At 35.7% G+C, this 25,127-nt stretch overlaps 2 protein-coding genes across 2 annotated transcripts; one reads left to right on the top strand and one right to left on the bottom strand.

The window, feature by feature from the left end:
- Positions 1 to 3,817: 3,817 nt before the first annotated feature.
- On the bottom strand, positions 3,818 to 14,833 carry c25h11orf24 (chromosome 25 C11orf24 homolog). Its single transcript, XM_073832081.1, has 5 exons — positions 14,610 to 14,833; positions 14,045 to 14,085; positions 13,288 to 13,482; positions 7,733 to 7,879; positions 3,818 to 5,243 (listed from the first exon to the last, which is right to left on the bottom strand). Exons 3-5 carry the CDS (start codon positions 13,451 to 13,453, stop codon positions 4,471 to 4,473), a joined length of 1,086 nt encoding a protein of 361 aa, XP_073688182.1. The 5' UTR covers positions 13,454 to 13,482; positions 14,045 to 14,085; positions 14,610 to 14,833; the 3' UTR covers positions 3,818 to 4,470.
- Positions 14,834 to 15,598: 765 nt separating this feature from the next.
- On the top strand, positions 15,599 to 19,792 carry ap3s2 (adaptor related protein complex 3 subunit sigma 2). The gene is made up of 6 exons (XM_073832067.1): positions 15,599 to 15,746; positions 16,553 to 16,644; positions 16,802 to 16,913; positions 17,239 to 17,310; positions 18,396 to 18,503; positions 19,312 to 19,792. The coding sequence occupies exons 1-6, from the start codon at positions 15,678 to 15,680 to the stop codon at positions 19,435 to 19,437; spliced, it is 579 nt and encodes a 192-aa protein (XP_073688168.1). The 5' UTR covers positions 15,599 to 15,677; the 3' UTR covers positions 19,438 to 19,792.
- The last annotated feature ends 5,335 nt before the right edge of the window (positions 19,793 to 25,127 follow it).

The raw sequence follows: 25,127 nt of genomic DNA, 5'->3' as shown, positions 1-25,127 counted from the left end.
CTTCAGAAAACATCAGCTTAAACATGCCAAGCTTGGCACCGTTTCTCCTGTTAGTTGCTAGCCTGTTATGTTTCTTCATGCTCGTATGAAAGCTCACATTATAAAAGAGTAAAATACAATGATGCAAATTCATTTCGGCCTCTTTCATGAGTCCTGGGGTGCTGTAAACATCAAGGATCAAACCGAACCCCTGGCGGACTGAAAGCGCTCGTTGGGCTGAATGGTAAAGTTCTGCAACCAACTCCAAGTCCAAAGTGAAAGCATATGTGCGTGGTAGTGCGTGTGAGCGAAGCAGGCAGTAATTCCCGGGCCTAGAGAAATATGCTGTAATGAAACCTGCCTTTACAGTCACCTGTGCAATATAGCTCTCGGCGTTCTCTTTGATCCACCGAGCCCTGCGCGCAAATAAAAAAATCACTTTCTCCACTGCCCGTTGTTACTTTTGAATATTAGACTTCGTATTAATGCATCCAAGACTTAATGCAAGACATATTTCGCACATAACAGATGCCATCTGGAACAAGTCCTCTTAAAACAAAGGGTTTATAGAGGCATCATGTCAATGTGCTTTGCACTAACCCTGTTGCTTGCTACCTACTCTCACTGGAAATTCATAGTCAAGATTTCATAGTCGTGGTGAAATATGTGTCTGCCACTTAGTTACACAACCAAGGAAAACGCGGATATTCTGCTGAAAGTTGCAGTCAATAAACGGCTAATAGCTAGTATCAATAGCAAACCATCAAAACAAATGAGAGGCCCACTGTTTTGTTTGGAAAGCGCAGTTAACATTTTTATTGGAAATTTCTCTGCGTTGTTTCTCTTTTGGCATGAAGTAAAAATCTAGGATGTGAAATGGCAAAAGAAAGTGAGAGATTGGGAAATTTTGAGGCCTGAGACAATTCCTTTGGAAATTACAGAAATGCAACACTCGGCAAGAAATGTGGTAATCATAGGTTGTGGAAAAATTTTTTTTTAGGCCAGATCAGGTCAGCAACTAGTTGCACAACCACTTGCAGAAGATAACAGCAGACTCCATACTCCATTCTGTGCTTCTCTAATAAAATCCACATTTCACGTAACCTTTGTTGCGTTTCCCGCCAAAACAAAACCATCCCCTGGTGAGCTTGTTGTAAAGGTGTCGGCCCACCTTCCTTCCAACTCGTTAAACTTCCAGACCTTTAAAATTAGACAATGTGCATCGCACGTTTCCAAGGTGCAATTATTGGCCGACAGATGTGGCTTGTTTATGTGTGGCATCTTGTTTACTCCAAAGACTGATTGATATGCCCTACTCATAAAACACTTTGAAACCATGAGAAACCTGGGGGCTGCTGGCTCCAAAAGCAAGGTGATGGACCCCTTGAACTTACGCATCCTTTTCTGCTTGGTTTTTGTAAATTGTCTGTGCTCATTTAGATAAGCATGGTAAAATATGTTAAAGGAAACTTTCACTTCCATAACAAAAATTACAGTAATTTACTCACCCCCTTGTCATACAAGATGTCTTTCTTTCTTCAGTCATTAATAAATTATATTTTTTGAGTTAGCTGGACTTTGATGCTGCCTGCGAGTTTGAACTTTCAAAAGCAAGTTTAAATACAGCTACAAAGGGCTCTAAACAATCCCAGCCAAGGAAGAACGGTCTCATCTAGCGAAACGATGGGACTTTTTAACCTCAAATGCTTGTCATAGAGTTTTAGCTCTGCGTGAACTCTGTGTATTCAGCTCCCTTAATCACTAAAAAGCTGTGACTCATTTCGGTCTATTGCAATCTCAGAAAATTCCGCTATAATCAATTAATCTCTTATTTACATCGCGTCTACGCTTTGTTAATTGTAATGAGAGGATTCGCGTTGCGAGGATTTAAACAAAAACTAGTTTGAACTCTGAGTTGATTCTGACTGGAACGCCTCTGATTGGCTATTGCGTTCCAGAAACAAACAGTATTGGCTGGAATGAATACTCAACACTGCTAAAACAGCGCAAACACAAATACACATTGGATTCTGCTGTGAGGTGGCTGCCGCTTACTTTTGGTTTGTTGTTTGTTGTTTATTTAGTTATTAAAATTAAATTTTCCGGTTCCAATTCCTTACCCTGATTCTTAAACATATATACATTTTCTTAAAATCTTTTGGTGACCCATTTTTAAGACTCGCGACCCACCCGAGGGTCTTTCTGAAGAAATTATGTTTCTTGAGGAAAACATTTCAGGAATGTTCTCCAAATAGTGGTCTACTATGGTGCCCGCGAGTTTGAACTTCCAAAATGCAGTTTAAATGAAAAGGCTCTAAACGATCCCAGTCGAGGAAGAAGGATCTTCTAGCGAAACGATTGGTAATTTTGTTTAAAAAATTGCAATTTATATACTTTATAACCTTAAACGCTTGTCTTGTTTGTTTGTTTTTCCGGTTCAAGACAGTTAGTGTCGAAAAACTCCCTCAACTCCAAAATTGCCCTACATTGCTGTTCTACCTTTTTTGTTAAGGTTGTTTGATCTTCTTTGCATGTTCACTTAGCAAACAGTACTTAGTCGGTACTTATGCAGTGATGTAGGATGATTTTAAAATTATTTTTGAAGTTGAAGATGGGAGTTTTTCGACATACCCTAATGTTAGAACACACTGAAAAAAAAAACAAAGTTCAGGCAGAGCAAGACAAGATGAGCGTTTGAGGTTAAAAAGTATATAAATTGTAATAAAAAATAAAAATAACCAATCTTTTAGCTAGATAAGACCCTAAAAGCTGCATTTTAACTGCATTTTGGAAGTTCAAACTCGGAGCACCATGGAAGTCCATTACATGGAGAAAATTCCTGAAATGTTTTCCTCAAAAAAGAAGAAAGACTGAAGAAAGAAAGACATCTTGGATGACAAGGGGGTGAGTAAATTATCTGTAAATTTTTGTTCTGGAAGTGAACTAATCCCAAAAATAACGCTCTGGGAACCAAAAACTAATATTCGGGGAACGTTATAATAACGTTAGGGTAACATTAGAATAGTGTTCTAAAAACAAAAAAACCTAACTTTCTGGGAACCAAAAACTAATATTTCTGTAAACGTTCTACAAACCAAAAACTAACTTTCTGGGAACGTTAAGAAAACTTTCTGGCTAACCAAAAACTAACATTGTGGGAACCAAAAATTGTTAGCTGGGATGCAGGTTGTGTCAAAAAGTTGTTGGTCTAGATAAATAAGCTTGACTCGTGTACGACAATTTTCTTCCAAATACGATCATTTTGAGCAACATTGGCTGTACAAAACAGCTCATTTTGCTGCTTGATATTGCATATTGGTGTTGCAAATCTTACCATATGTATTATCTTAATTATGAACACAGTGGTTTGTATTGCAAACAGTTTCACCTTTTACACATTGTTACTCTTTTCGTTATTTCCCTACAATGGTTAATGATCCGGAAGTCTTGCACATTCAGAGAAAACAGCTTACTTCTGTGTTGAAAAAAAAGGTGGATGCTTCTGGTTTCACTTGGTTGTTCATGCCAAGGTGTGAAGATACATATTAACAATATTTTTTTGGTATTCTAAAACACAAATATATTGTTGTTGTTTAGCATATGAGGTCATTCAGTTGTCACTGCAGCTAAATATTTCATTTCAGTTTTCGCCAAAAAACGTTTTTGGGGGGAGAACTGTATCTAAGAGCAGTGAAATGCATGGAAGCTCCATGACGATAAAAGTTCACATTTATGTGGAAACCAGATGCACAGATTCTGCGTCAGCCTAGTCGTGGATCACAGTTAAGTAAACATCTAGTAGAGACAGACACTTCACACACAATAAAATGAGACAAAGTGCAAAGTAAGTTTTTTCTTTATTATATATCTTTTTAACAGTGCAGCTATTAAGACTTACAAAATCAATTTGGCACATATCAAACTGTCATACTTCATCCCTTCCTCTGATCTGCTCTTTGTTCCAGACACTAAATACACAATGGCTGAGTTATTCCCTTGGCTTTACAATAATGTGCTTCTGTGCCACAATTCCTGGTTTGGCATTTACTTCTCACACACATACAAAAAAGGAAAAGAAAAAAGGCATTCTTTGAATGTTCCTGAACCGTTCCCACAAACATAAAAAGGCAATTATTGCAGCCAACTCATCAGCCGCAGATGAAACACTGGACATGACAGATTAGACAGAACATTTCCAAGTATTGCACTATGAATCCCTTTATAATGACATTCGTTGAACGAAGGTTGAGGGCTAAGTTAATACTAAGGCTTCAGCCCCATGTGCCAAGAATTACGTGGAAGCTAAATCTGCATAGAAACAAAAGATACACATCATTCCAACCCACTCAAGCACCAGCTGGATTCTCATATCAAGAAGTAGTCTGGGGCTTTCAAGCGTTTGAGTGCTACCAAGGGGTCTCAAACCAAAATCAATCTGCTACCAATCTTTCAAAATTGAAATATACTGAAATGTAAACCACACAATCCTGGTCAGACCCCCGAATCGGAGTACATTCCATTGATGAGATAGTCGACCTGAGTGTAGTCCTTCCGCCTATAGCTCTCGTAAGCTTGTTTGAGAAACAGCGCCACCGTGACCACGAAGAAGAGAAGGCCAAACAGAAGAACGGCCAGCAAGGAGCTTGTGTTCAACAGGTGGCTGGTCAAAGGGTCTCCGGGCATCTTTTTAATGGCTTGGTCCCTTTTGGGAATGTCCTGTGCCTTGGGCAGTGTAGATGCCACTAATGAAGGGCTCAATGAGGTTTTTGGCATGGTGGATGGCGCTGGTGATGCTGCTGGAGAAGTTTGGATTGGTTTTGCGGAAGGAGTTGATGTAGAAGGTGTTGTAGGCACTGATGGTGAGGGTGAAGGCTGTTTTGGAATTGTGGTTTGTGCAACTGTTGTGGAGGTGGTTGTTGTGCTGGTATTTGTTGGAGAGGGTTTAGGGCTGGTTGTTGTGGTTGGTTTAGGTGTAGTTGTGGTGGTGGATGTCTTGACTGGTGTTGTCTGAGTGCTTGTGGCGATCGTTGGTTTTGGCACTGCAGCAGTTTTGGACGCTTTCTCTGCTAGGGTTGTCTGCAGGTTGGTGGGCGCTATAGTCGTAAATTTGTTTGGTAAAGTGGCCAGTTTTGTGGTAGTCCTGGTGGTCAAGATGTTAGGTTCAGTTGGCAATGGTTGTATGACATTAGATGAAGAGTTGGTGCCAGAAGACTCATGGGGAAGTGCCGATTTATCAGTCTGATTTTTGGCCTCATGCATGGAGTCTGCAAAAATAAAGTCTGGGTTGGTAAATGGTGACATCTGGCTGATATTCTGGAACATGTTATTGCACCAATGCCACACAATTACATTTCTTAAATAAATAGTTAGTAAATAGATTTATCTGCTTACCCCCAGGGCTTCCAAGATGTAGGTGACTTTGTTTCTTTAGTAGAACACAAAGATTTTTAACTCAAACCATTGCAGTCTGTCAGTCATTTAATGGCAGTCAATGGTTACCAATTCGTTAAGAGTAAAAACCAAAATAAATCCTGCAGCTCGCGACGATACATTGAGGTCTTAAGACACCAAACAATTGGTCTGTGTAAAAAACTGAACAGTATTTATATCATTATTTACCTCTGATCCATCGCAATCTTCTACTCTCCTGAGCACGTTCTCAACACCACGGAAGCGATCTGTCGCGTGTATACATCACTCATCGTTTACATAGTGCATACTGGCCTCTCAAAATGGTAATTACTTGTGCTTATCCTGATTCTGGCAACCAATTAAAAACTTAAAGATTACGTTTACTTGTGTGAACTCATATGGGAGCGTTGACTTTTCACCCACTACATTGCCAGCGCACGTTGAACGTAAACACGCTCCAAACTGATGAATGTTCCGGTGGATCAGAGGTAAATAATGATAGAAATACTGTTCAATTTCTTGCAGAGACCAATCGTTACGTGTCTTAAGACCTCAATGTATGGTCACGAGCCACAGGGTTTAATTTGGTTTTGTCTGTGTATGTTTTTTTTTTTACTCAAAGATTTGGTAACCATTGACTGCCATTATATGACTGACAGACTGCAACGGTTTGAGTTCAAAATCTTTGTTTGTGTTCTACTGAAGAAACAAAGTCACCTACATCTTGGATGCCCTTGGGGTAAGCAGATAAACATCAAATTTTCATTTTTGGATGAACTATCCCTTTAACTAGATTCTCAGGTTACCTTATGGCTGGGAATCGATTCCAAAAAGAAACGATTCCGAGGCGTTGGAAATTGAGAGTCATTTCCATAGGTTGGAACCGAGGGGAATCAACTCCTCATTCAGAGCCTTTTTCAGTTCAACGAAGCTTATCTATTGGTGCCTCTTAAATGGAAGGCTGCACTCATTTAAATTTACAAAAATAAGCTAAAAGAAAATGAGTCTGTACTGAGATCATCTGAATTTGAAGATGCAGCCTTCCATTTGAGAAGTACCATTCGCCTCCCTCGTGCTCGCTAAAAGCCATAATTACGAGAATGGTGAGATAAAACATTATTTTCATTTTTATATTTTTATTAGCCTACCATTCGCCTCCCTCTTACTCGCTAAAAGTAATTAGAAGTCAGATTCGTCTCCACGAAAATTTTCGTTCATTAGAGTTTGATGAACCAGTTAAAAAAACGATTCAGAAGTTATTTTATGGTGGAACTGGCTTATGTTGTCCACAATTTTGAGCGCTGCACAACAAAATTGATCATGATGTGATCTTGATCTTATTTTCATCTAAAATAGGCCTACTATTTTTAAAACATTTCTATCAGCCAATGATAATTCTAAAAGAAAACGCCACAAGCATAGATCAGTGGCCGAGAGCGCATCTGATTGATAGATAAACCATGTGAGCTCTTTCAGTGTTATTGTTAATGGTCTAGTTATTTTGTTTCAGTGTACAGTTTGTTAATTTTGTGCAAAACATACAAAGTAAACTTTATTATTAAAGGATTAGTTCACTTCCAGAACAAAAATTTACAGATAATGTACTCACCCCCCTTGTCATCCAAGATGTTCATGTCTTTCTTTCTTCAGTCGTAAACAAATTATGTTTTTTGAGGAAAACATTTCAGGATCACATCGCAGAGACAAGCCAAAACTAGCATTTTCAGGTTTAAAAGTATATAAATTGTCAATTTGTTTCGAAAATAACTGATAATTTCGCTAGATAAGACCGTTTAGAGCCCTTTGAAGCTGCGTCTAAACTGCATTTTGGAAGTTCAAACTTGGGGGCACCATACATATCCATTATTGGAGAGAAATCCTGAAATGTTTTCCTCAAAACTTTATCTGTAATTTTTTGTTTTGAGCTGTGGGCTATGACTAATTTTCACGGGCAAAGCAGACTAAATTATAATTTATATATATCGTCTTCATATTATGAGAAGGATACATTCTATGACCTTTACATCCTGTAGTCATGGCGAGATTAGGTTTCTTTAATCTAAAAAACAAGAATCGAAAAAGAATCGAAACAAACATTTAGGAAACGATTCTTAGAATCGAATCCCATTGATTCCAGACCCAGGAATCGGAATCGATTCCAAAACAGCCCTAGGTTACCTCAGAAGTTACTGTTTTGTATCAGTGTGGCAAATCATTCCAAAGTAAGAAATGAAGTTAATTAATGAAACAAATACAAAAATTTTTGCACGAGATGAAAAATTCTATCACTGAAAGCACAAATGTATAAAAAAATGCAGGCAAACCAATGAAAAGATATTACCATTTGCCTTCACGCTTAGTTCCACTAAAAGGTCGTTGAAATTTGTGATATTTTCACAAGAAGACTTCTGGGTGTTATTCAAGCAGCTGATCAGAAAACACTCATTTTCATTAGGAATAGCCTTCGAACAGGATTCATTTTGAGGACCTGAAAAATGAAGAACAAACGAATCAACAAGACATTCTCTTAGAAAAAACAAACCAAGATTGTTACTTAATATAAACCTTGTTTGTAGTCAATTTTGATGGACTTCAAAACTACATAAGATTGCTGAATAGACACAGCTCCTAATGAATGCCAATGAGTGCCAAAGAAGGCCTTATTTGAAAAAATTAGTTGGTTTCCAGAATAAAAATTTCCTGGTAATTTACTCACCCCCATGTTGTCTAAGATGTTTATGTGTTTCTTTCTTCAGTTGAAAAGAAATTAAGGTTTTTGAGGAAAACATTCCAGGATTTTTCTCTATATAGTGGACTTGGACAATGGGAGCCAAAGTGTTGAAGGTCCAAACTGCAGTGTCAGTTTTTTTTTTTTTTAATAAAATGACCAATTGTTTCACTAGATAAGACCCTTATTCCTTGGTTGGGATGATGTAGAGCCCTTTGAAGCTGCATTGAAACTGCAATTTGGACCTTCAACCAATTTGTGCCTGTTGAAGTTGAATGTTTTCCTCAAAAACCTTAATTTCTTTTCAACTGAAGAAAGAAATACATGAGCATCTTGGATGACATAGGGATGAGTAATTTTTTTATTCAGTTTTTATTCTGGAAGTGAATGAATCCTTTAAAAGGACTGTGAATGCGAGTTGCAGACCAAATTGAATGTGGCAAGCTAAAAAAAAAAACAAGTGTAAGTTAACAAATTTATTCACAAATAAATGACTCTTATGAGCCAGTTCTGAATGAATAATTTAAAAAGTAAACAAGTTAATGGTTTAACTCAGTCTGAATCCTGACAAAATAGGAGGTAAAGTTACAAAACAAAATACAAATAGACTACCAGTCAAAGATTTTTTTTAAAGTCTCTTCTGCACACCAACCCTGCATTTATTTGATCCAAAGCACAGCAAAAACAGTAACATTTAAAAAATATTTACACTGTTTAAAATAACTGTTTTCTATTTGAATATATTTTAAAATTTTATTTATTCCTGTGATTTAAAAGCTGAATTTGTAGCATCATTACTCCAGTCACATGATCCTTCATAAATCATTCTAGTATATATTATTATTGTTATGTTGAAAACAATTTCTATAATTAATTCCCAACCTTTTTAAATATTGATAATAATAATAATAATAATAAAAAAAAGCAAATCAGCATGTTAGAATGGATCATGTGACACTGAAGACTAGAGTAATGATGCTAAAAATTTAGCTTTGATCACAGGAATAAATTACATTTTAAAATATATTCGAATAGAAAGCAGTTATTTTTAATAATAAAAATATTTCACAATAGTACTGCTTTTGCTGTATTTTGGATAAAATAAATGCAGGTTTGGTGAGCAGAAGAGAATTCTTTAAAAAACGTTTTACTGGTATAGTGTATATTCACAAGAAATGAAAAATTCAACGTAAAACATATTACACCAAAATTACATCAATGTGGACGAACACCAATTCATAAATCATCAAACTGAAAAAACTGACACTGTGCGCAACCATAACCCAAATCCAAGTATCTAAAGTCAGTTTTTAGAGTGTCAAGGCCAAATATATTTTACAGCTCACTCTAAAATATGAAATAAAACAAACAGTGCAATCTGTGACTCATCAACCTCGGCTTGTTTTCATTGGGACAGAGACGTTCCCCGAATGCTCATTACTGGATGTCAAACTGCATATCCTGAGCTCTGCAGTCTTCGGGAACGAGCCACGTCTGGGAGGAAAAACAGGCCTTGCCGCACCTCTCTTTGATCCCCTCCCAGCAGCCATGTGTGCGTTAGGTACAGCACACCTCAACCTCCACATCCGTCTCCACTTGTTCCCTTATTCCCACTTCCCCTGATTACTTAACCAGGTGGCTGCAACACGGCAGGACCAACGGGGCTATAAAGAATTTGCTTGCGCTGGCACTGCTGAATGCTCCAAAATGCCCCGGTTTCCCTATTTGGACAATCATCCAGCATTTAAAAGCTCCAGGTGAATCAATAATCAACCTCGGTGAGGTGAAAACTACTGGTTGAATCATCTCTTGGTCAGCGTTTACACACTAAATTGAGAAGCCAGCTGCATCGCATGCATTTTTTCCCTTTTAAACACTTCTCCAGCTGTTTAGAGCAGAAAACGCATGAAACCAAAAGCACAAGGAGAGTGGTGTGAAGTAGTAGAGGACCTGGCCTGATTTTTGCCATCGCAACAGGTTGCCCTGTAGTACGTTTCGACTTTGACGTGTCTTAAAAACACACCGTTCCCAGCAGTGGAATGTGGAATGCTTATGTATTTATAGCTCGCCATCATTCCAAACATTTCAGACTTCCAGATGGCGGCGGTGATTCTGACCTTGCTTTCGATCTCTGTACGGTTAACGGGATGGAAACTCAATACCGACGACATACGTGTGTGTTATCAAGCGGGGGCAGGGCAGGTCGCTCTACCCCCGAAAACAAAGCCAACATGCCTTGGGGTCATTTCGGCTGTCTGCGTGTTTACAGAGGTGGCGAGTCAAGTACAACGTGTGTGGTCAAAGCGAGAGGGTGGAATAGAAAGTGATTTAATTAAAAAAAGAGCATGTCTTGACGAAGACTGTAGAAGGGTATGGCCTGCTGAAGCAGCGCCTGGCGCATAAGCAGAACAGCCAGCCCAGGCCTCCCTTTCATCTTAAATGCGAAACACATGGCCTTCTTTGAAAGTGCACGTCCTTCAAGGGAAAAACGTGATGTATAAAAGACAAAACACAACATATGGCTTTACTTTTAAAAATATGATATTCCACAGGTAACCCGTTTTATCTCTGAAGGTAGCATGCAGATTGCATTTCATTCTCAAGCCCTCAAATAAATAAAGAAAAAGAAAACAGGCTAGTTTGACTCTTGGAAATAGTGGCAACGAACCAAACAAATGTGTTTATTTTCCTTTCCGTCTTATATATGTGACCCTGGAACACAAAACTAGTCACAAAGAGTCTTTTTTTTAATTGAGATTTATACATCATCTGAAGCCTGGATAAATAAGCTTTAGGATAGGACAATATTTGGCCGAGATACAACAATTTGAAAATCTGGAATCTGAGGTTGCAAAAAAATCTAAATATTGAGAAAATCGCCTTTAAAGTTGTGCAAATGAAGTTCTTAGGAATGCATATTACTAATACAAAAATTAGGTTTTGATATATTTACTGTAGGAAATTTTCAAAATATCTTCATTTGACGTGATCTTTACTTAAAGGTTGTATCAGCGATTTCTAGCCTGAAACATAAAGTGTAAAATTCAGCTTATCTTTCATCACGATCCGCTCGCTGCCTGCCCCATAAATTGTCTGTGAAAAAACCGCGTCTCTCTGGTCAGCCTAGGGTCCGAGATATGCCAAAAAAACAATCGGCACTACCAACCTTTCCACAGCAAAAACAAACATTGTTCCAACCAATCAGCGTCAGGGGTTTGGTGTTATGGACTTTCGCTCCGCCTCCCTCACATCCCTGCACCAGTAGGAAAGTCCACAACACGAACCCCCTGACGCTGATTGGTTGGAACACGGTTTGTTTATCTGTGGTTATTGTTGATAGCGCCGATTGTTTTTTTGGCATATCTCGGACCCTAGGCTGACCAGAGAGACGCGGTTTTTTCACAGACAATTTATGGGGCAGGCAGCGAGCGGATCGTGAATAAAGGTCAGCTGAATTTGACACTTTATGTTTTAGGCTAGAAATCGCTGATACAACCTTTAATATCCTAATGGCATAAACTATAAATCGATAATTTTGATTCATACAATGTATTTTTGGCTATTGCTACAACTATACCCATGCTACTTAAGACTAGTTTTGTCACATATGTGCAGGGATCAACAATAAGGATGGCCTGTGTGACAGAGTTTAGGGCCAGCTGATGGAACTGTCAAGGACAGAACTGCAAACGTAAAGGGACTGGACATTGAAGAATGAAGATTGTCAACTTACCCAGACTCATGTCTTTTTAAAACAAGTATAACATTTTAAACAACGTCTCAGTGATTTTTCTTTTTTTTTTTTTTGTCTATACAATTAAAGTCAATGGCCCAATGTTTCCTTTTGCTCCGCAGAAAGTCTTACAGGTTCTGAATGACATGAGAGTAAGTAAATGATGACAAAATGTTTATTTTTGGGTGAACTATCCCTTTAAACATTTTTTTCTTTGACAATCGAATGTTGTTGTTACTAATTCTGCTGATGTAGATGTGCGCAAAAGTTACCAAGATGACTTGCTTTTATTATATGAATAATATATAATTCTTACATAGCTTCTTTGCTTTAAAAAAGGCTTGACATTAAATGACAAAAAATTAAAACCTGTTAGTAAATATAAATATACACACTACGAGTCAAAAGTTTTTGAACAGTAAGATTTTGAATGTTTTTTAAAGAAACTCTCCCTTCTGCTCACCAAGCTTGTATTTATTTGATGCAAAGTAAAGCAAAATCAGTAACATTTTTAAAATATTTTTGCCATTTAAAATAACTGTTTTCGATTTTAATATATTTTAAAATGTAAATTATTCCTGTGATCAAAGCTACATTTTTAGCATCATTACTCCAGTCTTCAGTGTCACATGATCCTTCAGAACTCATTCTAATATGCTGATTTGCTGTTCAAGAAACATTTATTATTATTATTATTATCAATATTTAAAACATTTTATTTATTATCATTTTTTGATGAATAGAACGATACACAGATCAGCATTTATCTGAAATAAAAAGTGTTTGTAACATTATACACTATACCATTCAAAAGCTTGAAGTCAGTATAATTAAAAAAAAGATTCATTAATACTTTTATATAACAAGGATGCTTTAAATTGATTAAAGGTGATAATAAAGACATTCATAATATTACAAAAGATTACTATTTCAGATAAATAATGTCCTTCTGAACTTTCTATTTATCAAAGAACCCTGAAAAAATTCTACTCAACTGTTTTCAACATAATAATAAAAATGTTTTTAAGCAGCAAATTAGAATATTAAAATGATTTCTTAAGGATCATCTGACTGGAGGAATGATGTTGAAAATTTAGCTTCGAAATCACAAGAAATTACATTTTAAAATAGCAATTATTTTAAATGGTAAAAATATTTCACAATATTACTACTTTTGCTGTACTTTGGATAAAATAAATGCAGGCTTGGTGAGCTATATATATATATATATATATATATATATATATATATATATATATATAAATAAAAAAGCAATACTACACAGAATCAGACTGATTTAAACCTCACAACCCTTTGTAGTTGCCTATCTCAATATGTTATTGCAATCCAGCAATATTTATTTAGAAATACCAAAAAAAATGCAATTTAAAGGAATCAATCAAAACGATATCTGAGATGCAGTAGACAGACTTACAAAGTTTTAGACTACAATTTAGCGGGTTTTCCACAGTCACATTAGTCACTATCCTGAGGTCATTCTCCAAATGCCCGGGTGCACATGGAAGCACAAGGAACCCCAGAATGGGCAGCAGGACCAGGACAGGATGGACAGTCATGATCACATTAGTGGTTGAGACCATAATGTGAGAAAGGGTCACATCCCCAACATCTGTGAGACAAACAAAAGCAATAATTCATAAAACTGTCTCTCAACTCAAATATATTAATTTTTAAAAACTTGATAGACATGATTTGTCTCAGAGAAGCAGTGAGAATGAACATAAATGTGATTCAATTGCGCCATCTAGTACAAATTCCAAAACACTACAAGGAAGAATTTCAAAATTTCATCTGGTCTACCTGCAAAACAGCAGTTTCACAATCCTGTTCAACTAAGACTAGACCATAAGTGCTTTAAAACACATAGGCCTTTTATATTTTATATTTAAAGCTCCTACTTTAAAGTAACATAAGCCCTAACCTCTTCTAAGACTTGAAAAGTACTTTGAACTTGAGTTGAACCTGCATGTACACAGGCTTTGTTGGTTATAAGGAAGTTTGCAAAGTGATTAAAAAGGGTTTGGGCGAAGCACATAAATGTCTGCCACACCCCTCCGAACGCCTGGTTATAGCCGTCACTGCAAACAGAACTGAAGTGCTCACTAAACCCGTTCCAGGATGTACGGATCATATGACTTCCATCCAAGCTTCAACAAAGGAATGAAACTCACTAAGAGATGAAGCAGATTATTCAAGGATGGTCCGTCCTGATCTGGAAATTAAACAGAGAAAAGAAATAAACCAATTTGTAGCTATAGAAAAAAATAGAGCAGGATTAAATCACTCCCACAACTATCAGCATTATCATGCATTATTGGATGCTTTTCTTAATCTATAATAGTCATTTACTACACACGTGATACCCATTACTAATATTAACTCAAGTTCAATCCCAAATTCGTATTTGATCTTATTATTATGGTTACTAACTTCTTAAGAATCATAACCATAACTAACATGTAATGTAGGTCAGTTAAGAGGCGTGTGATTACAAAGACTACTGTTGTTTGTTGTTTACAGTGGAACATGTGTTTTCTAAATCACATCTGGATCTACTTTTCTTAGAGACACACCCTACTATATAAATAACATAACATATACACATTAATTACACTAATTACAAACTGACTTAATTAAACATGCACTAAATAAAATAAAACACAAAATACAGAAACGGTCTTAACAATTAAAGCATTGATAAAGCAAAGATAAAAAAGCTCACGAGGTTGCACTTACCAGCAAAAACAACGCGTCCTTTTATGGTAAAAATTTCAGTTTGTCTAAATGTAAACAGCAGCGTTTCCAAAACACTTTTCTTTACTGCAGTCTACAAATATACGCTAATGAATACCGTTTCATTCCTCATGCAGTGCGTGTTTATTGTCACTCTCCTGTCAAATGTTTCATATTTTAAATCGGGTTGTTTATGTAAGTAGCAGCTAGCTGATAGACACGACACACGAGTGATGCGACAAGAGGAAACGCAAGACATCCGGGTCACGCAGCGGTCCGTGAGCGCGTCAAAATAAAAGTCGTCAGTTCAAGTTTGTAAAGTATAAATAAATATATATGACCCTGGACCACAAAACCAGTCTTAAGTCGCTGGGGTATATTTGTAGCAATAGCCAAAAATACATAGTATGGGTCAAAATTATTGATTTTTCTTTTATGCCAAAAATCATAAGGAAATTAAGTAAAGATCATGTTCCATGAAGATTTTTTGTAAAATTCCTACTATAAATATATCAAAATCTATTTTTTTATTAGTAATATGCATTGTTAAGAACTTAATTTGGACAACTTTAAAGGTGATTTTCTCAGTATTTAGATTTTTTTGCACCCTCAGATTCCAGATTTTCAAATAGTTGTATCTCGGCCAAATATTGTCCTATCCTAACAAACCATATACCAATATAAAGCTTATTTATTGAGCTTTCATGTGTCTATACATATCTATACATCTCAGTTTTGTAAAATTTTACCTTATGACTGGTTTTGTGTTCCAATGTCACTCACACACACACACACACACACACACACACACACACACACACACACACACACACACACACACACACACACACACACACACACACACACACACACACATATATATATATGTATTTAAAAAATGCCACACGCACAGTTTCTTCTTTCTAGTCGTTTTCCCCATCGGTAGTTTTATTTCCAAGGACTTTTGTCATGGAAAAGTCACGTGACACGGAAATACCTAGAGTCGTTCTAAGCTGAAGCTTAGCTAAAAAAACAACGAGTAACCACATTAAAAATAACTAAACGACAAGGATGATTAAGGCTATTCTCATTTTCAACAACCATGGGAAACCTAGGCTCATCAGATTCTACCAATATTTTGTAAGATAAGCGCATAAAAGACTTTCAGACACTGAAACTGCTTTTGCCAGCTATTGCCATTCTTACTATTGAAGACCTTAAGAGAAAATACATTTAATTAATTGTCATTTATTCAGTATTTATAAATGAACATTCAGCGTTTGATTAGATAAATCATTTGTGTATAATGTAATGTTTTGTGATATGGAATAATTATTTTCTAAGCCTCTTACTGGAAAGTCAGTTCCTTATTTTGTTTATTGCTTATTAAATGTGACCCTGGACCACAGAATCAGTCATAAGGGTAAATTTGTTGAAAGTGATATTTAGACATTAAAAAACTGAATGAATAAGCTTTCCATTGATGTATGGTTTGTTAGGATAGGACAATATCTGGTTGAGATACAACTATTTGAAAATCTAGAATCTAAGGGAGCAAAAAATGTAAATAATGAGAATATCGCCTTTAAAGTTGTCTGAATTAAGTTCTTAGCAATGCATATTACTAATCAAAACTTAAACTTTGATATATTTACGTTAGGAAATTTACAAAATATCTTAATGGAACATTTGCATATCCTAATGATTTTTGCTATAAAAGAAAATTTGATAATTTTGACCCATACAATGTATTTTTAGCTATTGCCACAAATATACCAGTTCTACTTAAGACTGGTTTTGTGGTCCAGGGTTACATATGTGTATAACTCATCTACATAAATCACTAGTTTTTCATTCGCTCCTCTGTGTATTTTAATATGTAATGAGTTAACGTAAAAATCCAAGGTAAAATTAATTTACATCAACTTATCATGTTTCTTTCACAGGCAGAAGACATGCAACAGCAGATCATTAGGGAGACCTTTCATCTGGTGTCCAAAAGAGACGACAACGTCTGCAATTTTTTGGAGGGCGGAAGGTGACAAGTGTTTCTGCATAATAATGTTACACATAGGAACTGTCAGTTGTATTTCTATATCTAGGAATGTATAAAGATGAATACGTCTCTAAAGTTATTGAGATGCTCAATAAATCTCAGAAGCAATTTACTGTAGTTTTTCTCTTTTTAAATTCAGTTTGATCGGAGGCTCTGACTACAAGCTGATCTACAGACACTATGCCACCCTGTACTTTGTGTTTTGTGTGGATTCATCAGAGAGCGAGCTGGGGATTCTAGATCTCATACAGGTGAACATTCTGCAATTTAGACTCTATAGTTCTGGCCTACAGCCACAAGGGGGCAGATCATGTAAATATAATGTCAAGTACTATTCATTTAGTATGGTATACACTCTAGCTGAGTGGCATACAGTAGTACTGCCATCTGATACCATGGTAGTGCCATAGTACTTTTTTTTGCATGATTAGTTAATTCACTTCTTTTATGTGTGTGTGTGTGTGTGTGTGTGTGTGTGTGTGTGTGTGTGTAACCTGAAATGTTACTTGAGTCTTTTGAAAATCTTGCTGAAAGTACATGTTGTTATTTACAATTGTGTATAATTTTGTCATGCAGGTCTTTGTGGAAACCCTGGACAAATGCTTTGAGAATGTGTGTGAACTGGACTTAATCTTTCACATGGATAAGGTCAGTTTTCAGCAGTGTTATTAATGGTAACAACACAAAAAATAAAATTAAAACCATAAAAAAAAATTGTTTGCTTGAAATAAATCTTAACTGTAAGAAAAAATAACAAAATTAACTTATTTGCCAAAACACACCAAAATTACTCAAATTTGAACCACTTTAACTTGGAATATAATGGAATATAATGAAATGAAAGAAAATGTAGGAAAGGTTTTATGTAGGTCATTATTCTCGCTCTGATCATTTGATTATGGCACCACAATAAAAATTTTTTTTAAATCTAAGTGTGTTAGTCATCTAATCAATAAGAATGTTTTATGAGTAGAAGGAATTACTTGGAAATGACAATGTATGGCTTTTTTTTCTCCAAGACGGTACATTTTGACATTACTTTTCATGTAAGTGTATAGAAATAATATGCTAAAGAAAACTTAATTCAGCATTTGCACACTGACTGAGAGGCGCTTTCAGTGAGCACACTTTGGTTGTGTGTATGCAAAGAAACCAACAGGCTTTCAAGTACTGGCAAGACTTTTAAACACGTGCAAATACTGAATGTCAATAATGCATCTGGTTAGTAAAATTTCCGTCAAATGTCCCTGGACCCGGCAATAATTCCCGTGACAAGTCCGAGTCCGCTAAAAATTGTACTCGACACCAGTCTCCAGTCTGAGTACAAGTCAGAGTACCCCAAATCTAGTAATTTGATTCCTGAACTAGTTACAGCTATGATTTAAAGAATCAAAAACATGCAGTGCAAGCAGTATAGTTTGACTTGCAAACAAGTGTCTTTTACAAACTGGTTCTTTTTAATGAATCAAAACATTCAGAGCAACCACCGTACTCAGATTCACAAATAAAGACTCTTGTCAACAGGTTATTAGTGAATCAAAAAAGATTCTGCAAAGGATTTTCCGAATTGATACTTTTCATTTAAGAGTGCACCAGTGATAAAATGTTTAAATATTTACTAAAATATACCCTAATGAAACAGAAATTTGTTTTGCTACTCAGGCCTAGTTGTTTTTGTTTTAAGTTACTAATAAAAATGACATGAAGTTTGATGTTTTTGTGTTTTTTTGCAGGTTCATAACATTCTTCAGGAGGTTGTCATGGGTGGGATGGTTTTGGAAACTAACATGAATGAAATAGTCGCCCAAGTTGAGCTGCAGAACAGAATGGAGAAATCGGAGGTGAGTTCACATTAACAGAGTAACTAGTAGTCACTCCAGTTTTATTCACACACCTTTTACATCCATTGCTGTACCTCAACCCAGACAGGAAGGCACACTTTTAAATAGTTTACTGCATTTGTTCTTGCAAATCTTTTGGGTGTATCAAAGATGAAAGGCGTAAAACTATATCATATAATTTACAATCACTATTCTGATATTGTATCTGCAGTCGAGGTGATCAATAATGTTTGACAACACTAGACGTACTCTTATGTAAACATGGCAGGAGATAATAAGAGGAAATTTTACACAAGTCAATAAAACACAAATCCAAGAGAATCAAAGCAGCATCCAATCACAACGTTCGGTTAAAGACTGTTAACGCTAAAGACGGTTAAACGCTACTGTATTTTATACTTTGGGTTTATTTGTTTAACTTTTGAATTGTGTTTGTAATTTCTGATAAAAAAAACTTTTCTAAATATAATAGATTAGAACATTATGTATACTATGATAATTAAAACCATATTTGTATCATATCTTGTTTAGTGCCGGGTTTAGCCTTGTATCCTTAAAGAATGGACAATAAATTAACTGTTTATTTACTATTTATAGATTAAATCCTGGATCTGTCTTTATAAATTGTAAAAAGCTGAAGTTATTATTTCCAAAATGTGTAACATTTACAGGCATATCTCCTGTTTTTTTGTTTTGTTTAGTTTTTTTGGTGGTGTATTTAAAAATCAGATGTGCTAGTCTGCACTAAAAATAGTAAATAATAATGGAGAATCATTTTTGTGTGTATGTGTTTTTTTTTTTTTGTCAGGGTGGTCTGTCTGCAGCACCAGCACGAGCTGTTTCTGCTGTCAAAAATATGAACCTTCCTGAAATACCTCGTAACATCAATATCGGGGACATCAATATTAAAGTGCCCAGCCTCTCCCCGTTTTAAGTTTTCATGTCTGATCGTTGTGTTTTTCTGTGGTTATTGTGTGTTGACATTCATTGCCATAGTTACTGTAGATAATGCCATTTATAGACTTAACACTGACCATCACCTGAAGACTCTTAAAAGTCCGAAGCACACTACTGGGTCCAATCATTTACAATGTACATTTATCATTTCAGACTTTGGTTTGTAGTAATTTTGATTATTGTGTTGTTTTGTATTTTGTTTGTGATGTAGAAAAATTCCAATACTGTACTAACATGTGTCATTTATGCCAACAGACTAACTACTAATGTTACACATTAATAATTTATATTCAATGTTACTCTGTCATTAAAATGTTTTTGTCCAAATTCAAGTCTTACTTTTTAATGGGTTTTATTAACTACTTGATTTGTATCATGAATAACGGGTCATCATGGTTGTATATACAGTTAAAGTCAAAAGTTTACATACACCTTGCAGAATCTGTGATTATTTTTTTTATTTAGTACTGACCTGAATAAGATATTTCACATAAAAGACATTTACATATAATATTACAGTTGAATTGATAAAAACGACCCTGTTCAAAGGTTTACATACACTTGATTCTTAATACTGTGTTGTTACCTGAATGATCCATAGCTGTGTTTTTTTTTTGGTTCACTAGTCTCTTGTTTGTCCTGAATAGTTAAACTTTACACTGTTCTTCAGAGAAATCCTTCAGGTCCCACAGATTCTTTGGTTTTTCAGCATTTTTGTGTATTTGAACACTCACTGATGCTCCAGAAGGAAACAAGATGCATTAAGAGTTGGGGGTGAAAACTTTTGGAATTTGGAGATCAGGGTAAATTGAACTTATTTTGTCTTCTGGGAAACATGTATGTATCTTCTGTAGCTTCTGAAAGGCAGTACTAAATGAAAAAAAAAAGATATTCAGGCAAAATAAGAAAAACTTACACCCCCTGCTCTTAATGCATTGTTTTTCTTTGTGGAGCATCAGTGAGTGTTTGAACCTTCTGTAAGAGTTGCATATGAGTCCCTCAGTTGTCCTCAGTGTGAAAATAATTAATCTCAAAATCATACAGTCATTGTTGAAAAGGGTTCAAATACTCAATACTGAAAATCAAAGAATTTGTGGGACCTGAAGGATTTTTCTGAAGAACAGCAGGCAGTTTAATAGTTCAGGACAAACAAGGGATTCGTAAACTATCACTAAACAAAACAAAAAAACATCTGCGGATCATTCAGGTAACAACACAGTAATAAGAATCAAGTGTGTAAACTTTTGAACAGGGTTATTTTTTTTATAAATTCAACTATTATTTTCTCTTGTGGACTATATGTAAACATCTTTTACGTTAAATATCTTCAGTCAGTACTAAATGAAAAACATTCATTTTATATGAACCCTTCTTATTTTGGTAAAATAACATTTTGCAGATTCTGCAACTTTTGACTTCATCTTATGGTTACAGTGTATTTTGGAGTTAAGTATAATATTTGATCTTGTCTTTTGCGCCTCAACATTTCATGTTAAATGTTTACAATTTTATTGTTACAAAGAATCTGCAGCGTCACCAGTTCTAAATATAGAATATAATTTTGTACACTTAACTTCCTCTAAAAATGTTATCATCTGTTTTATATATGACAGAAAGTCAGCAAAATTTTGATAAATCATGGTTGCATAACCAAAAAATTATAGCATCCCTATAAATCTCTGATACTTAATGTTATCTTTGAAGATAGAAGTCTATCAAAGGTCCTGAGCCTTTAGATGACACCTGACTTCTGACTTTGAAGATGCAGAATATTTAATAGCAAGACTAGATTTCATTTTAACTACTTTAAAAAACAAGATAATTTTCATAGACAGGGAAAATCACTGCTGAGGTATTGGAATCCTTTTGATTTAATGATAAGATAAATATTAAACAAATCAAATAAAAATTTTATTACATTCAGGAAATTATTATATCTTGGCCTGTTAAAAATAACTCATGATATGGCAAAGGTGAGTTTTATGGAGTCTGATGACTTTGTTGAACACCTCATTTGTAATTGATATGGGCTAATATGATGTTACCATAAAGACTGATAATCAACACACATACATTTTTGAATGAATCTTGTGGTATTGGCTATATTTTCAGAAATACTAATTTAAATAATAAACTTCATTCTAGATACAATGCTCCAGCATAAAAGATAAACATATTCCAAAGGCCAAATCTTTGTATTACATTCATCTTTAATTTTACATTTTTTGGAATGTCTAAGTAAGTCCATCATGACGACCACAGAGAGTGTTTTTATAGGATCATTTGCTACTAATCCTGTCCTTTCCTCTTGCTAAATAAGGTAATTTAGCTAGACTAAGGTTAAAATGTATATGTCAACCCTTTTTTTTTTAAGTTTGCTATGGTATAGTCAACATTTTAAGTGTTCTAAGACAAGAACGGGTATTGTTTTGGTTTTAGGACAACTTTAATAAAAGGTTTTGATCCACTTCAAATGTTGGCTGCTGTAATATTCATTCAACTCACGATGTGATAGGAATCATGATACTAATTTTATAATACGATTTTTAAAAAAATGAGATTTAAGACAAATTTAAATGAAAAGGCTTCCTTTTATTATGCAAGAACAAAATGCTACACATTTATTTGTGAAATTGTAATATGTCAAATAGCAATACTAAACTCAAATTTTAGAACAAACGTCGGTTTAGAATAAAGTTTAGAATAAAGGGTTCTTCACATTGTATTTTGATCTTTAGGTCTCGCGAGAGCACAATTTGAATTGTCTCTGCAAGACACTCTGGCATCGAGCAATGATGCAGGTTACTGCATTACGTAAGCAGTTCTGGGAACCAATCAAATCGGTGTATTTGATGTAGGCGGGCCAGAGGCAAGCTAAGCTGATGATGCCAGCACTGCGATGTCCGGAATCATTTAATAAACATTGAAAGATGAGATGAACACCAGATGTTTGAAACGGATTTGGCCACTACAATGAACGAGTTAGACTTGGCTTTTCATATAAAAGAGGAACAGAAAACCGCGCTCGAATCGTTCCTTTGCAAGAAGGACGTTTTTGCTGTTTTGCCGACTGGATACGGCAAGAGTTTAATCTATCGGTTAGCTCCACTGGTAGCTAAGCGTATGGGGCTTAGTGAAAACTTAATGATTGGTTGTGGCGTTATCCAATTGCGTGCAGTGAGAGTTTCAAATGCATGCTTGGTGCCGCCCCTCGAGTTGGGCTCTTTTCATTGCTCGATGCCAGACCCTTAATCTTAATAGATTAGGGTCTGGATTTTTTCCAGGCTAGAACTTCTTCACATTTGCAAAAAATTGATTCCAACATTCCAACATTTTAGGGGCCAGACAGGGTTTAAATTAAGACAGGAGTAGGCCTTAATCCAGAATAGTTAATCTAAGTCTTAAAAATGTTTTTTTGAAACACAGATTAAAGGAGAAGTTTAGCCTGAAAAAAATCCAGACCCAAATCTATTAAGATTAAGGGTCTGACATCGAGCAATGAAAAGGGCCTAACTCGAGGGGCGGCACCAATCATGCATTTGAAACTCTTACTGCACGCAATTGGATAACGCCACGACCAATTATTAATTTTCACTAAGCCCCGTACGCTTAGCTACCAGCGGAGCTAACTGATAGATTAAACTCTTGCCGTATCCAGTCGGCAAAACAGCAAAAACGTCCTTCTTGCAAAGGAACGATTCGAGCGCGGTTTTATATGAAAACCCAAGTTTAACTCGTTCATTGTAGCGGCCAAAGCCATTTCAACAACTGGTGTTCATCTGTTTACTAAACGATTCCGGACGTAGCAGCGCTGTCGTCATCAGTTTAGCTTGCCTCTGGCCCGCCTACATCAGATACACCGATTTGATTGGTTCCCAGAACTGCTTACGTAATGCAGTAACGTGCATCATTGCTCGACGCCAGAGTGTCTTGTAGAGACAATTCAAATTGTGCTCTCGCGAGACCTCTGGATTTCATGTCTTTCTTCGTAAAGACATTGTTTCTTGAGGAAATCATTTCAGGAATGATCTCCATATAGTGGACTTCAATGGAACTTTCAAACTATAGTTTGAACGCAGCTTCAAATGGCTCCAAACGATCCCAGCTGAAGAAGAAGTGTCTTATCTAGCGAAACGATCGGTCATTTTCGAAAAAAATGGACCATTTCTATACTTTTTAACCTCAAATGCTCGTCTTGTCTTGTCTCTGCGATGCGCATGTGTAGTCTGTGTAATCCGTGTCAATACAGTTAGGGTAGGTCGAAAAACTCCCATCTCGTTTTCTTCTTCAATGACAAAATCATCCTACATTGCTGTTTTTAACATTTTTTTTTTTTTCTAAAGGGGGTTTGATCTTCTTTGCACTTTCACTTTGTAAACACTGGGTCGGTACTTCTGCAGCAATGTATGATTTTGAAGTTCTAAAGAAAACAAGTTCACGCAGACCTAGACAAGATGAGTGTTTGAGGTTAAAAAGTATTAAAAAAATGATCGTTTTGCTGGATATGACCCTTCTTCCTCGGCTGGGATTGTTTAGAGCCATTTAAAGCTGCATTTTGGAAGTTCAACCTTGGGGATACCATTGAAGTCCACCACTTGGAGATAATTCCTGAAATGTTTTCCTCAAGAAACATAATTTCTTATAAAGAAAGACATGAACATATTGGATGACAAGAGGGCGAGTAAATTATCTGTTAATTTTTGTTCTGGAAGTGAACTTCTCATTTAAGTACAGATTACTAACACCCGGACTATGGAGTCCTGAACTAAAATAAACTTGATTCATTTAAAACCAACTGTGCTCATCTGAATTAGCATGGCAGAGGCTGACTATAACATGGGATAAGCCAAAAAGCTTAATATTTTATGCAAATGAGATGCAAATCTAAGGAAATCAAAGGCAACTTCACTGAAGTTTACTTAACAAGAGAAAACTTCTAAAGCCAGCAAAATAAACTGCACACATCAGCTGTGGAATAAAAGTAAAGGAATGACTGAAAATCTGTTTGATATGAATTCTTGCATAACTGTTTATGAGAGAGAAGGAGAAAGTCGTGGTTAGAATTAATGGCACCCTTAATAAATATGATCAAAGAAGGCTGTCAAAAAAAAAAACTAAGAAAATACAGTGTATCTCTAGAAATGAAAAAAAAAAAATAGTTTTGATGTGCAGCAAGAGATTGCAATACACAAAAAATAATACAAAAGTCTAAATAAACAGGTGCCCAACCCCCTTAATGTTAAAAATGTTCAACGTCGTCACAATCACAAACGTCACCAGTTCTAAATGTACAATATAATTTTGTGTTTTTATTGTCTCTAAAAAAATGTCAACAATCACAGGGCGAGATCTGTTTCATACATGAAACTGCGTCAGCAAACTTTTGACAAATCTTGGTTTTACAATCAAAAAATGATAGCCTATCTATAAGTCTCTGATAATACATGTTATCTTGGAAGATAGAGGTCTATCAAAGGCCCATAGCCTTTAGATGACACCTGAAGCCATGAACTCCATCTCTTCTGACTTTGAAGATGCAGAATATTTAATAGCAAGACTAGATTTTACATGAGATATATATTGCACAAATCAAATTAAATATTTATTGCATTCAGAAAATTATATCTTGGCCTGTTAGAAATGATTTATGACATGGCAAAAACATTT

The sequence above is a fragment of the Garra rufa genome, chromosome 25 (genome assembly GCF_049309525.1).
Source record: "Garra rufa chromosome 25, GarRuf1.0, whole genome shotgun sequence".
NCBI lineage: Eukaryota > Metazoa > Chordata > Actinopteri > Cypriniformes > Cyprinidae > Garra > Garra rufa.
Note: the sequence above shows the minus strand (reverse complement) of the source record. Positions and strands in the feature narration are given on the sequence as shown.

Bases quoted from the DNA above. Each gene is read 5' to 3' on its own strand.
- ap3s2 (XM_073832067.1), top strand. From the start codon at position 15,678: ATGATTAAGGCTATTCTCATTTTCAACAACCATGGGAAACCTAGGCTC. The intron at 15,747-16,552 runs GTAAGATAAGCG...TTTCTTTCACAG, and splicing joins TCAGATTCTACCAATATTTT to GCAGAAGACATGCAACAGCA. The intron at 18,504-19,311 runs GTGAGTTCACAT...TTTTTTTGTCAG, and splicing joins ACAGAATGGAGAAATCGGAG to GGTGGTCTGTCTGCAGCACC.
- c25h11orf24 (XM_073832081.1), bottom strand. From the start codon at position 13,453: ATGGTCTCAACCACTAATGTGATCATGACTGTCCATCCTGTCCTGGTC. The intron at 7,880-13,287 runs GTAAGTCTGTCT...TTCATTTTTCAG, and splicing joins AAATTGTAGTCTAAAACTTT to GTCCTCAAAATGAATCCTGT. The intron at 5,244-7,732 runs GTAATATCTTTT...TTATTTTTGCAG, and splicing joins ACTAAGCGTGAAGGCAAATG to ACTCCATGCATGAGGCCAAA.